The sequence below is a fragment of the Tenrec ecaudatus genome, chromosome 13 (assembly GCF_050624435.1).
Source record: "Tenrec ecaudatus isolate mTenEca1 chromosome 13, mTenEca1.hap1, whole genome shotgun sequence".
NCBI lineage: Eukaryota > Metazoa > Chordata > Mammalia > Afrosoricida > Tenrecidae > Tenrec > Tenrec ecaudatus.
The window spans coordinates 125,408,323-125,422,286 of record NC_134542.1 but is presented as its reverse complement, the minus strand read 5'-3'; the positions used below and the strand labels follow the sequence as shown (position 1 = coordinate 125,422,286).

Sequence of the window (13,964 nt, the reverse complement as noted above, 5' to 3'; positions counted from 1 at the left end):
TGATAGGGAGGGCAGAAAGCATTGAAGAACTAGAGAAAAGTTGCATGTTTCATCATTGCTACATTGTACCCTGACTGGCTCGTCTCCTCACGACCCTTCCGTAAGGGGATGTCCAGTTCCCTACAGATGGACTTTGGGTCCCCACACCGTACCCCTCCCCCCCATATTCACAATGATATGATTTTTTGTTCTTTGATGCTTGATAACTGATGCATCCAGACCTCGTGATCACACAGACTGCTGTGATTCTTCCGTGTGGGCTTTGTTGTTCTGAGCTAGGTTGCTGCTTATTTACCTTTAAGACTCCAGATGCTGTATCTTTCCATACCCAGGCATCATCAGCTTTCTTCACCACATTTGCTTAAGCACCCACTTTGTCTTCAGCAATCATGTTAGGAAGGTGAGCATCATGGAATGCCAGTTTAATAGAACAAACTGGTCTTGCATTAACGGAGTACTTGAGTGGAGGACCAATGTCCATCTGCTACCTTAATACTAAACCTATAAATAAATACACATAGGTCTATATCCCAATCCTATGTAAATATATTTACGTATATACATTCCTGTATTTAGACCTCTATAAATACCCTGTGCCTCCCAGTTCTTTCCTCTATTTCCTTTTACTTTCCTCTTGTCCCACTGTCATTTATTTTCCTTGATAATCCCCACCAGTCCTCTTACTGCTCTCCACTGATATTGGATCACTTGTTGATCCCTTGTCCCTGGTTTGTAACACTACTTCCTTTCCCCCAGCTTCCCTTCACCCATGTCTCCCCAGAACTGTAGGTCCCGTTGTTTTCTCCTCCAGCTAGTTTATCTAGCCCCTCTTATCTAAATAGACCTGCAGCAAAGCAACAGTGACGAAAAGAAAAGCTTGTAAATAGTTCAAGGTCTCTCTGTTGACCTTTAGGAGTGTTTTCCCCTCCCCACAGAAGAATTTTCTTCATAGGACAGCACTGAAGCTACAGTTCAGGGAGAGGGATATGTCTGATACAAGCACTTAGGAGCAAATGAAGGGGGAGGAAGAGAGAGTGGAGCTCATCGTGGCCCACCAAGCTTTAAGGACGATATTCCTGCTCAGAGCAGCCAATGGACAGAGAGGACCATATGGCCAAACCCACTATGAGACATGAGAAACGTCACTAACCCATAGCCCTACAGGGGACAACACTGGAGTCACTGGGAATTGCACCTGATCTGGCACCACGACACCGAGTCAAAACACTATGTGCATGCAACAGAACAGCAAGGAGAGCAGAGCAAAGATGTCCCAAGGGAGGACCCAAATAGACCTGACAACCCATCAGACTCAACGCTAATGCTTAGTTTTTTTTTGTTTTTAAACATTTTATTAGGGGCTCATACAACTCTTACCACAACCCATACATATACATACATAATTTGTGTAAAGCACATCTGTACATTCTTTGCCCTAATCATTTTCAAAGTATTTGCTCTCCACTTAAGCCCTTTGCATCAAGTCCTCTTTTTCCCACTCCCTCCTCGCCTCCCCCCTTCCCTCATAAGCCCTTGATAATTTATAAATTATTATTTTGTCATATCTTGCCCTGTCCGGCGTCTCCCTTCACCCCCTTTTCTGTTGTCCATCCCCCAGGGAGAAGGTCACATGTAGATTCTTGTAATCGTTTCCCCCTTTCCAACCCACTCACCTGCTACTTTCCCAGTATCGCCCCTCACACCACTGGTCCTAAAAGTATCATCCACCCTGGATTCCCTGTGCCTCCAGCTCCTATATGCACCAGTGTACAACCTCTGCTCTATCCAGACTTGCAAGGTAGAATTCGGATCATGGTAATTGGGGGGAAGGAAGCATTTAGGATCTGGGGGAAAGCTGTATTCTTCATTGGTGCTGCATCGCACCCTGACTGACTCATCTCCTTCTCTGGACCCCTCTGTGAGGGGATCTCCAGGTAAGGCCTAGTGTTTAAGGACAAATAAGATCACTTCTTTAGGAGAGTTTAGTATTCCATGGGATTTTTGTCTTTGTAAATTTCTTTCATGCTGTCTGAGGTGATGTGTTACATATTCTCCCAAACAGCAGCCTTCTCATTAATGCCTCTGAAATGGGCATTGTAGCAATAGGAGTTCTAAAATGGTTGACAGCTTCTCGCCTCCTCAAACTATAGTTGTAGGACAGAGTCAACCCTCAGCCTCAGCCCTGATTCATGCGAGGCAGAACTTAAATATACTGATACCCTCCAGTACTTTTGCACTTCTGACACCAGTTATCTCTCCCACAGTCCTCTCCTTCTCAGCTCATTAATTGTTGCAGTGGCCATGTACAAATTACATTCCTAGGTCACAGGTACAAGTTTTATTAAGTAGCAGAATATAACTTGGTATGAGAATCAATAAGGCTACATATTAGGATTCATATTGAAGAATCATGTAGGCAAATCTGCTCTTCTTCAGGGCAGGCCTGTTCTGTCTGTCCCTCTCAGACATTTTGCCCTAAAGGTAGGCTCATTTCTCAGTTCTATCTGTGTAGGCTCCTCTCATCCCCTTGGGGATCTCCTTCTCTTGATCTTACCTGCCTGTCCCACTATCTTGCCTTAAAAGCGCTTTCTGGACCTGTCATCTTTGGCTCTGTCACTATGTCCCTCTGCCCTGGTCATTATCTCCATTGATACAACTCTTGACCCCTGATTATTACAGTTCATTGTGCAGGAGCAGCAGTAGACCAGTCCCTATGAGGTAGAGGTTCAAGATATTCTATGATTTGCCCTCCAGCATCTCACAAAACCAAATAGCCGTCAAGTAAATAAGTCTGCAGGATGTGGAGACTGGTGAGTCTCAAATCTATAAGTGAGGTGTCAGCCTGGAGGTTTGTCCTCATGGATGTGTTTCCAAAGGCTGATGAACCAGATCATTAGGTCAGACAACAGTCCACTTCACTACAAGGTGAAGTTGTAGTATCCGGTCAGAGAATAGGTTGCAGGGGCTGAGGGACCCACATTGAAAGGTCCCCCAGCAGGCTGTTGGTTCCTATAGTGGTAGAAACTCTCAAATCAGGTCACATGGGTGCCTCCTAGTTGCAGGGATATCAAGGACATGGCTCATGCATTTCTGGAAGCTAGCAACCCATGGATTCATTCTGAACTCTGGCTCCATGGCAACAAAACCAAATCAACAGGTCAGGTGACAGGCCAATGTCTCACTGTTTCTTCTCAACCATGCTGGCAGGCAGTTCTCTCTCTCCCTCCCTCTCGCTCTTGATATGATGGCTTCTTTGGCCAACCTTGCACCTTCTGTGCCCAGGCAAGACTAGGAGGGCTCCAGAGGTCGAGCCAATGGCAACAGAACTAGGAGGGGCCCATTGGAGAGCATGTGATGAAATATGGCAGGTCAAAGATTTTGTCTATGAGCTTTCTGATCTTGGTCCTGATCTATTGCTTCTTGGTCCTGATCCTGAATTGTCCTATTTCATCAATGAACCACTTTCATCTATGAGCTTTGTGTGGCCATAGAAACGGATTATCACATCCAGAAGAGAGACAAAGAGTGGTGTAGGTGGAATGACTTGTGTAAGAAGATCTGAGGTATGTTTGACCTCCCACCTATAAACTAAGCCTGATAGCTATTGCCACGGAAGGTTCAGAGCCTTGCATAATGGTAACAATGCTAAGACTCCTGATTCCATTTCCCAGCGTACTGCAAACTTGTTTGTCAATATAAACTGGTGTCATTTTATGTATTGAGTACTACTTCTAGCTCTTTCAGATCCTTTCACTGCTACTCAAAATTCTAATTGTATGAGTAGGTACATTATTATTGGGGTATGAGTGTCCCCAGCACTCAGCGGTCCACAGGAGTGACAATGATTGTGGGAAATATTAAATAGACACTGACAGCAGTGCACAGGACTTGAGAGAGTGAATATATATTTCTTTTTTTTTATAACAATTTATTGGGGCTCATACAATTCTTTTCACAGTTCATACATATACATACATCAGTTGTATAAAGCACATCTGCACAGTCTTTGCCCTAATCATTTTTTTCTCTTTTCTTCTTTTACATTTTATTAGGGACTCATACAACTCTTACCACAATCCATACATATACATACATCAATTGTATAAAGCACATCCATACATTCCCTGCCCCAATCATTCTCAAGGCATTTGCTCTCCACTTAAGCCCCTTGCATCAGGTCCTATTCCCCCCCCCCTCCCTCCCCATTCCCCACTCCCTCATGTGCCCTTGGTAATTTATACATCGTTATTTTGTCATATCTTGCCCTATCCGGAGTCTCCCTTCCCCCCTTCTCTGCTGTCCCTCTCCCAGGGAAGAGGTCACATGTGGATCCTTGTAATCAGTTCCCCCTTTCCAACCCACTCACCCTACACTCTCCCAGCATCGTCCCTCACACCCTTGGTCCTGAAGGTATCATCCACCCTGGATTCCCTGTACCTCCAGCCCTCATATGTACCAGTGTACAGCCTCTGTCCTATCCAGCCCTGCAAGGTAGAATTCGGATCATGGTAGTTGCGGGGAAGAAGCATCCAGGATCTGGGGGAAAGCTGTGTTCTTCATCGATACTACCTCACACCCTAATTAACCCATCTCCTCTCCTAAACCCCTCTATGAGGGGATCTCCATTGGCGGACACTTGGGCCTTGGGTCTCCACTCTGCGCTTCCCCAGTCATTTAATATGATATATTTATATATATATATATACATATACATATACACATATATACACATACATACACACACTTATATCTTTTTTTTTTACATGATGCCTTATACCTGGTCCCTTGGGCACCTTGTGATCGCACTGGCCGGTGTGCTTCTTCCATGTGGGCTTATTTGCTTCTGAGCTAGATGGCCGCTTGTTCACTTTCAAGCCTTTAAGACCCCAGACACTATCTCTTTTGATAGCCGGGAACCATAAGCTTTCTTCACCACATTTGCTTGCAATATCCCGGCGTGGAGGAGGGAGCCGGTGGAGAGGTCTGGGAGGCTGGCCCCAGCACCATAAATTAAGTGGATTCCTGCCCCTCCCCCGAAAAGAATTTGTTCCAAAGGACGACATTGACTCTGCAGCTCAGGGAGATGGACATATTTGATCAGAGCACACGGGAGCAGATGAAGGGGCAGGAGGAGAGAGTGGAGCACAGCCTGGCCCACCAGGCCGTGAGGATGATGTTCCTGAGTAGAGCAGCCAGTCCACAGAGAGAACAACATGGCTGGCCCCACTATGAGACATGATGCCCCTCAGTGACTAAGGGCGATACAGGGGACAGCACCGGAGACACAGTGTGGGAATTGCACCTGACCTGATCCCAGCACACCGAGGCAAATCACTGGGGGAGTGCAGCAGAACAGCAAGGGAATGGAGTGGCAAGGTCCCCAGGGAATGCTGAAAGTGGACTTTGGGGCCAGGGCGTGGTGCCCCAACAGACTGGACTGGAAAACGCTCCTAAGGGCCAGCAAACGATCCCTGAACTAACTACAAGCTTTTCTCTTGTGAACTGTTTTGTTCTGTTCTTTGTCAGTGGTTTGTTTTTGTTGTTTTGTTGTCTGGTTGTATACTGTTGCTTTGATTTCCTCTGTCTAGTTTTCGTGCATGTTAGTGACTCAACAGGTCTGTCTGAATAGGACAGGCTGGATGAACTATCTGGAGGAAAAACAACGGGACCGACAGTTCTGGGGGGACATGGGGTGGGGGGGTAGTGGGGGTAAGGAAGTGGTGTTAACAAACCCAGGGACAAGGGAAAAACATGGGACCCCAAATGGTAGAGAAGGGGGAGTGGCAGGCCTGGTAGGAAATGATCAAGGGTAAGGTTGCTTAGAGAAGAGGTATACTCTAGCCCAGGTGGCGATGAAGCATGGTAGTAGGGCAGGAGGAAAGTCAAGGGAGATGGAGGAAAGAGCTAGGAGTCAAAGGGCATTCATGGAGGTCTAGACAAAGACATGTACATGCAAATATTTATAGGAGGATGGGGAAATAGATCTATGTGTCTATATTTATTGGTCAAGTATTAAGGTGGCGGAAGGACCTGGGGCCTCTACTCAAACACTCCCTCAATGCATGAATACCTTCTTTTATTAAATTGGAACTCTATGATGCTCACTCTCCCGACACAACGGCTGGAGCCAAAGTGGGTGAACAAGTAAATGTGGTGAAGAAAGCTGATGGTGCCTGGCTATCAAAAGAGATAGTGTCTGGGGTCTTAAAGGCTTGAAGATAAACAAGCGGCCATCTAGCTCCGAAGCAACAAAGTCCACATGGAAGAACACACCAGCCTGTGTGATCGAGTGTTCCCAAAGGGATCAGTTACCAGGCATCAAAGAACAAAAAAACATATCATTGACTGCACACCTCCATGATAGGATCGCTGAAGACAAATGGGTGTATATTTTTCAATGGATATATATAATGTAGCTTAGAAATCATTGATAAGGCATACATGTCACACAGTTAAACATATACATAGTTGATGGATAATGTCATAAGCAGGTAATATAGTAAACAAGGAGGCAAGTCACCATCTGGACCTAGTGTTAGTTGACCTCAAACCCCCTATCCCCACCCTGAGCCATGCCCAGGAGTTTACTATGTTTATGGTGGCTTGACTAGTACCTCATTGCTCTCATCTACAGATAACCTTCAGGCATAGTGAAGTAGCCAGACCCAGAAATGATTCTTCTACTGTGATAGCTTCTTTAAGGCTGCTCCTTAATGGAGTGTGTTTGGGCTAGGAGGGGGCGTTTAGGGTGGGAAACACACACCCACATTATTTGGCCTGGAGAAAATGTATTTCAAAACATTTGTATCTCAGAACCATGGAGATCTTTCTCTAAATAAGGCTTGTTTTCCATGCTATAGTTGAAATTTAAAAATAAAGTCAAATACTCTGTATCAAATCTTCAGTTTACCACACATTGTTGAATGCACTGTCATAGAATAGTTTTTATTACTGTAAGATATGTTTTTAAATCTTCAACCAGAAAATACTGTATTAAACAGACTACTCTAACTACAGGAATCGCTGACATTCAATGATGTGGCTGTAAAGTTCACCTTGGAGGAATGGCAGCTCCTGAACCCTGCTCAGAAGACATTATATCAGGAAGTGATGTTGGAGAACTATCGCAACCTGGTTTCCATTGGTGAGGAGAATACTACCTTAAGTGTTAAAATCTTTGCATATAATTTGGTTTTCTCAAAGAGGGCGATTCTCATTGCATTCTTGTTATGGTGCTAGGTTAGTGGTACAGTCTTCTACCCTTGAGAGAACACCCTATACTTTGTTGCTTTGAGCATTATTATCCCATAAATAAAACATTTTGCAGACTTCACAAACTTAAGCTTAATTTTGGTGTCTGAGGTTCTGTAATTTCTCATCAGCTGGTTATCTAGTTGTCTCCACAGAAGCTTTCTCCCAATTAGAACAAGGAGAAAACTGTGGTCTGTACTAGAAAAAAGCCATAGTGCAGTTTTTCAGGTGCGTGAGCAAAAAACCTTATCACATCCACAGTAAGTGTCAGATAGTACATTAAAGTGTGTACTTCTTTGAATGTGAGACCTTACTTTGCCTAGAAGTTTTGCGAAATACTCCTAAGTCTTTTGAGATTAGATTTCCATTTATTTAATTTACACTATTGGTTCCAAATTTTTCTTGATAGTAGTTCGTACACTCCATCTGTCAATTATTAGTGGATGCTTGCAGCTATTCTCATTTTCAGTCATGCCTGTCACACACTGAAGGTCCCAGAGCATTGCTGCATTCACATCATTGCTGCTGTCTGTACGTAAGGAAGTTAAAACCTGAGGTGCTCTTGTTCCAAAAGTAGATCAACAGGTTCTCTTCCCAGTCTGAATTTCTGGAGATTCCACTAATCCCTGTGCACCATGGGTGACCCTGCTTGTATTTGAAATACCGGATGGCATTGCGTCCGTAATCACAACAGCATGAAAGCCACCACAGGACTATACTAGAATACAGGCTCCATAAGCATAAGGAATATGTTTGTGTACCATAACGCCTTTCATAAATAGCTGTAAAAATGGAGCATTCTGCATTTTTCACGTTCCCAACGTTGTGTAGTACTGAGTTGTCTTTCATTGAAGATTGATAGAATACAACTGACCTCTAGCAGTTGAAATTAGTAGGTCTTATTATCCCTGTCGTCTTTGGGTCTCAGTGTCTTGCATATATTTACATTCTTAGTATATTTTCATGGTCCTATTTAAGCAATTACCAAATCAATGTTCATTCATTATTTTCACATTCAATCTGGTTTCTACAGTCATTGCTTTTACCATTTGTATTGTTTACACAATTTTATTTCCACCATTGTCCAAGAAACATTAAGCATAGTGTTTTATTTGCATTCATTAAGAGTGCTGTCACTAAAGAGCTACCTTGTATCAATCAAGGGGTGTTTTCAAGGTTGCATTGTAAATGAAAATAATGAAGAGTTTCAATGTTCTGTTCTTTTATAGAGATCCCAAAAGTTGATGATCATTTGCTGGATCAGTCACAACATGGAAGGAACATCGACAGAACCAAACAGTTCTATACATTTAATACGTTGGAAAATATTCTTCATCAGCACAAAAACAATTTTCCTCTAAAGGAAAATTATGAGATATTTGGCATACATGAAAAATCAGTCAAACCAGATTTAATCATTCCAGTCTTAAATCAAAAGAGTAGTAGCCAAATTAAGAAGTTAATTGTGCTCAATGGAGATGAAAAAACTTTTTTGATTGTTGAAGAAGACCAATTTGGCACTGAAGTGAAATTCTCTGTGTGTGAAAAATCCAGTAGGATGAAGTCACAAAGCATTCAGCATCAGGAACCTGACAAAGTTGAGAAACCAGGCATAGGTAATAAATGTGGGAAAAACTTCATCAAGGAGTGGTTCCTCTGTGAGGTTGTACAAGATAAGACCTATGAATGCAGTCAGTGTGGGCAGGAATTCGACAAAGTGTTCAAACTCACTGCACATTGTCGACAGTTCATAAAGGACAAAAACCATATACATGCTTGGAATGCGGCAAAGCTTGTCACAGTAAATCATACCTCCAGGAACATCAGAAAACTCATGTGGCAGGGATGCCCTGTGTATGCAGTGAATGTGGGAAAGGCTTCACCAGGAACAGTGATCTCAGTGCTCATCAGCGAACTCATAGTGGAGAGAAAGCCCATGTACGTGGTAATTGTGGTAAAGCTTTCAGCCGGAAGCAATGCCTTACAGCACAGCAGACATTTCACACAAGAAAGAAACCCCATGTATGCGGTGAATGTGGGAAAGCCTTTATCAAGAAGCATGCTCTCACTATTCATCAGCGAACTCATACTGGAGAGAAACCCCATATATGTGGTGAATGTGGAAAAGCCTTTAGCTGGAAGATTGCTCTCACTGTTCATCAGCGAATTCATACTGGAGAGAAACCCCATGTATGTGCTGAGTGTGGTAAAGCCTTTAGCAGAAAGGATGGTCTCACTGCTCATCATCAAAGTCATACTGGAGAAAAAACGTTATGTATGCGGTGTGTGTGGTAAAGCCTTAAGCTGTAAAAAATCCCTTATAGCACATCAGACATTTCACACAGGAATGAAACCCCACGTATGTGTTGAATGTGGAAAAGCCTTTAGCTGGAAGACTGTTCTCACTGCTCATCAGCGAACTCATACTGGAGAGAAACCCCATGTATGTGGTGAATGTGGAAAAGCCTTTATCACAAAGAAGGAACTCACTACTCATCAGCGAAATCATACTGGAGAAAAACCTTATGTATGCAGTGAGTGTGGTAAAGCTTTCAGCTCAAAGAGATCCCTTATAGCACATCAGGCATTTCACACAGGAAAGAAACCCCATGTATGTGGTGAATGTGGAAAAGCCTTTATCTCAAAGACTGACCTCACTGTTTATAAGCGAACTCATACTGGGGAGAAACCCCATGTATGTGGTGAATGTGGAAAAGCCTTTAGCAGAAAGAATAACCTCACTGTTCACCAGCGAACTCATACTGGGGATAAACCCCATGTATGTGGTGAATGTGGAAAAGCTTTTATCACAAAGAATGAACTCATTTTTCATCGACGAATTCATACTGGAGAGAAACCCTATGTATGCGGTGACTGTGGAAAAGCTTTATCAGGAAGAATAGTCTCACTGCTCATCAGCGAATTCATACTGGAGAGAAACCCCACGTATGTGCTGAGTGTGGTAAAGCCTTTATCAGGAAGGATGTTCTCACTGCTCATCAGCGAATTCATACTGGAGAGAAACCCCATGTATGTTCTGAGTGTGGTAAAGCCTTTATCAGGAAGGATGTTCTCACTGTTCATCAGAAAATTCATACCGGAGAATAACCTTGAAAAAGGGGTGAGTGTGGTAAAGCTTTCAGCTGAGACAGATCCCTTACGGCGCATCAGAATTTTCACACAGGAATGAAACCCCATATATATGGTTAATGTGGGAACACCTTTATCTTGAAGAATGAACTCACTATTCATCAGCCAACTCATACTGGGGCAAAAGCACATGTGTGTGGTAAACGTGGTAAAGCTTTCAGCCAGAAACTATGCTTCACAGCACATCAGACATTTCACACAGGAAAGATGCCTTTTGCACTACATAAATGTGGGAAATCATATCTGGAATTCAGGTATCATTTAACATGAGAAAATTCTTAATGAGAAAACCTTTCAATGGTGTAAGTGTAACAAAGCTTTCAGCACAGGAAAAGGCAATATGGTTTGGCCCTGGCTTTAGTGGGGGACCAAACGATTGTGACTTAAAATGTGGCTACTCAGTTTCTGAATTGCTGTCCTTCTATTGACGACCCACCATTGTGGTGAGGGGGAGAGGAGCATCCAGACCTTCCCAGGGCACATAGGCACCTCATTTCTCTTCCAGCTTCCAGTGCCTGAAAGAGCTCGATCTCCTGTTTCTGGATCACAGCTATACCAAGCAGTAGAGTGCCCACCCAGATGTCCACCTTAATGCTCTTTTTAACCCCCCATCCCCCAGACAGAACAATAGTAACAGAAAATAAGAATGAAGGAAGTAGACGATTGAGAACAATTAGTCCAGATGAATGGACCACAGCAAACCTCAGCCTCCACAATCTTGAGACCAGGAGAACTAGATGGTGCCCAGCTACCACTAATTACTTGAAAAGGATCACAAAAGAGGGACCTGAGGAGAGAGGGAGCGCAAAGTGGAACAAAACCCCAAATCATAGACTAGGCTTACTGCTCTGATGGACACTTGCAATCCCCACAATGGCCTTTAGCAGCTTCACTCCTGGAATTGGACTTCCTCCTCTGACTCTCCTTTCAGCCAAAAAACATACAGGCATGGAGGGGAAGAATAACAATCGAGGGGTACACCACAAAATTACCAAGTGTACAAATTCAAAAGGACAGCATTTGCTAATGGATAAAACTCTTGAAAGCAAGAAGGGACAGGAAAGGATGAATAATTATGAGGGGAAAACGGAGAGGCGGAAGTGGGAAGAGTGCTGGTATATCTTGGGAACTGCAATCAATGTATGAATTGTTGAATGTAAAATCAATTTACTCTAAAATTTTAAATTATAATTTATTAAAAAACAGAGCTCAGGTGTCATCGATTATATGTAGGACAGTTACAATGTAACTCTAATGATTTTTACCTGTGTTTCTAAGTTTTCTTGACAAAAAGAAATACAGAAAAATGAAAAAGTTCTAAATTCCATCAAGGTGGGAAAGCTGTCTCTAGGGAGTTATGTCACATACCAGTGATCTCCTGCAGATGGAAAGCTCTGTGTATATAGTGACTTTGTATAGGCCTTCTCTGGCTTCTCGTGTCATTAAACACCACTGGGATTCTAACTAATATAGTTGTGGTGGGACGGCCTTTAGCCAGAAGGGAGTCAAGTGACAATAGATAATAGAGTACAACAGAGAAACCATGAGTACAGTGGTTGTGGAGATACATATGCATTTAGTGACTTCTGGCATCGAATTGTGTTTTGTTTTACAAAGCCCATAAGTTAAGCAGTGATTCACTAATTGGATATGAGGGTTGGGTTGAACAAAATGTCTTCCTCATTGTATGACTACACTGGGTATCCTGCAGGAAATCATGAATATAGAGCCTAGGAAATCTTGATAAGACTCATCCTGTGTGTGTATACACATTGATATCAAGACAAATCTGATTTTACATTTGATGTCCCTTTTGATCCATGTTAATGTACTTTAACTCTTAAAGGAACTGAAGAAAATCTACTCTCACTCTAGACCAAGAATGTGAATGTCTTTGCTGTATCATGTAGAATGCACTGGAAAGTGAATTGTTTTAGATGCCGTTAGATTAAGTTATAACCCTTTACCCTCTGAGTTCCTTTTTGACTCATTTTAAATCTATTGTACTTTCTAATCTTTTTTATATTGAATTTTATCTTTTAATTTGTTATTGATATATATATACACACACATATATAATCCATGAAGCCTAATAGTGGTATTGTTGGATCATATGGAATTTCAATTTCTGGTTATTTACGTAACCCCATATCGTTTTCCACAGTGGCTTTGTGTATTTATAAGTCCGACAGCAGTTCATACGTGTTCCCATCGCTCCATGTCTTCCCCATTATTTGTTTTCTGTTTCTTTGATTTGGGCTGGCACTGTGGGAGTAAGGTGCTATTGTGTTCTAATTTGCATCTCCCTGAAGGCTAAAGATTGTGAGCATTTTATCTTGTGTTACTCAACTGTTTTGGTGAATTGTCTGTTTATACCTTTTTTCCCATTTCTTGATGGGGTCTCATTATTGAGATGCACAGTTTTTATATTTTCATAATTAGACCTTTGTCCAATGTGTCATTGATAAAAATTGTTTCCCAAATTGTGGTCTTGCTCCTGATGCAGTGTTTTTGTTTTGTTTTTTAATGATTTTATTAGGTGCTCATACAACTCTTATCACAATCCATACATAGACATCAATTGTGTAAGGCACATTTGTACATTCATTGCCCTCATCATTCTCAAAACATTTGCTCTACCTAAGCCCCTCATTTTCCCTCCTCTTCACTCCCTGCTCCCTCATGCACCCTTGATAATATATAAATTATTTTGTCATATCTCGCCCTGGCCAATGTATCCCTTCACCCACTTTTCTGTTGTCCGTCCCCCAGTGGAACAAGCATGTAGATGCTTATCATTGTTTCTCCCTTTTTAACCCATCCTCCCTCTACTCTCCCAGGATCGCCACTCACACCACTGGGCCTGAAGGGATCATGGGCCCTGGATTCCCTGTGTTTCCAGTTCCCATCTGTACCAGTGTACATCCTCTCGTCTAGCCAGACTTGCAAGGTAGAATTGGCAACATGACAGTGTGGGAGTGGGGCGGGGGAGGAATGATTTAGGAACTAGAGGGAAGTTGTATTTTTAATCATAGCTACATCACACCCTGACTGGGACGTCTCCTCCAAGAGACCCTTCTATAAGGGGATGTCCAATGGCCTACAAATGGGCTTTGGGTCTCCACTGCGCACTCTTCTCATTCACTATGGTAAGATTTTTTTGTTGTGATGAGGCCTGATACCTGATCCCTTTGACACCTCATGGTCACACCGGCTGGTGTGCTTCTTCCATGTGGGCTTTGTTGCTTCTGAGCTAGAAGGCCGCTTGTTTACCTTCAAGCCTTTAAGACCCCAGACACTATCTCTTTTGATAGCCGGGCACCATCAGCTTTCTTCACCACACTTGCTTAGTCACCCACTTGGTCTTCAGCATTTGTGTCGGGAACGTGAACATTATAGAATACCAATTTAATAGAAGAAAGTATTGCATTGAGGGAGTACTTGAGTGGAGGCCCATTATCCGTCTGTTACCTTAATACTAAACCTATAAATGTATGCACATAGATCTATTTCCCCATCCTCATATGTAAATATATTTGCATATATACATGTCCTTATCTAGA

General features: G+C 42.7%; 1 protein-coding gene across 3 annotated transcripts in view; it reads left to right on the top strand.

Moving 5' to 3' along the window:
* The window catches only part of LOC142424799 (uncharacterized), a 29,504-nt gene extending 16,125 nt beyond the window's left edge, over nucleotides 1-13,379 (top strand). For all 3 annotated transcript variants that reach the window (XM_075530133.1, XM_075530135.1, XM_075530134.1), the window contains 2 exons: nucleotides 7,018-7,144; nucleotides 8,481-13,379. In XM_075530133.1, coding sequence (XP_075386248.1) covers nucleotides 7,018-7,144; nucleotides 8,481-10,441 — 2,088 coding nt within the window. In that variant the 3' untranslated portion in view covers nucleotides 10,442-13,379. The remainder of the gene's footprint in view (nucleotides 1-7,017; nucleotides 7,145-8,480) is intronic.
* The last annotated feature ends 585 nt before the right edge of the window (nucleotides 13,380-13,964 follow it).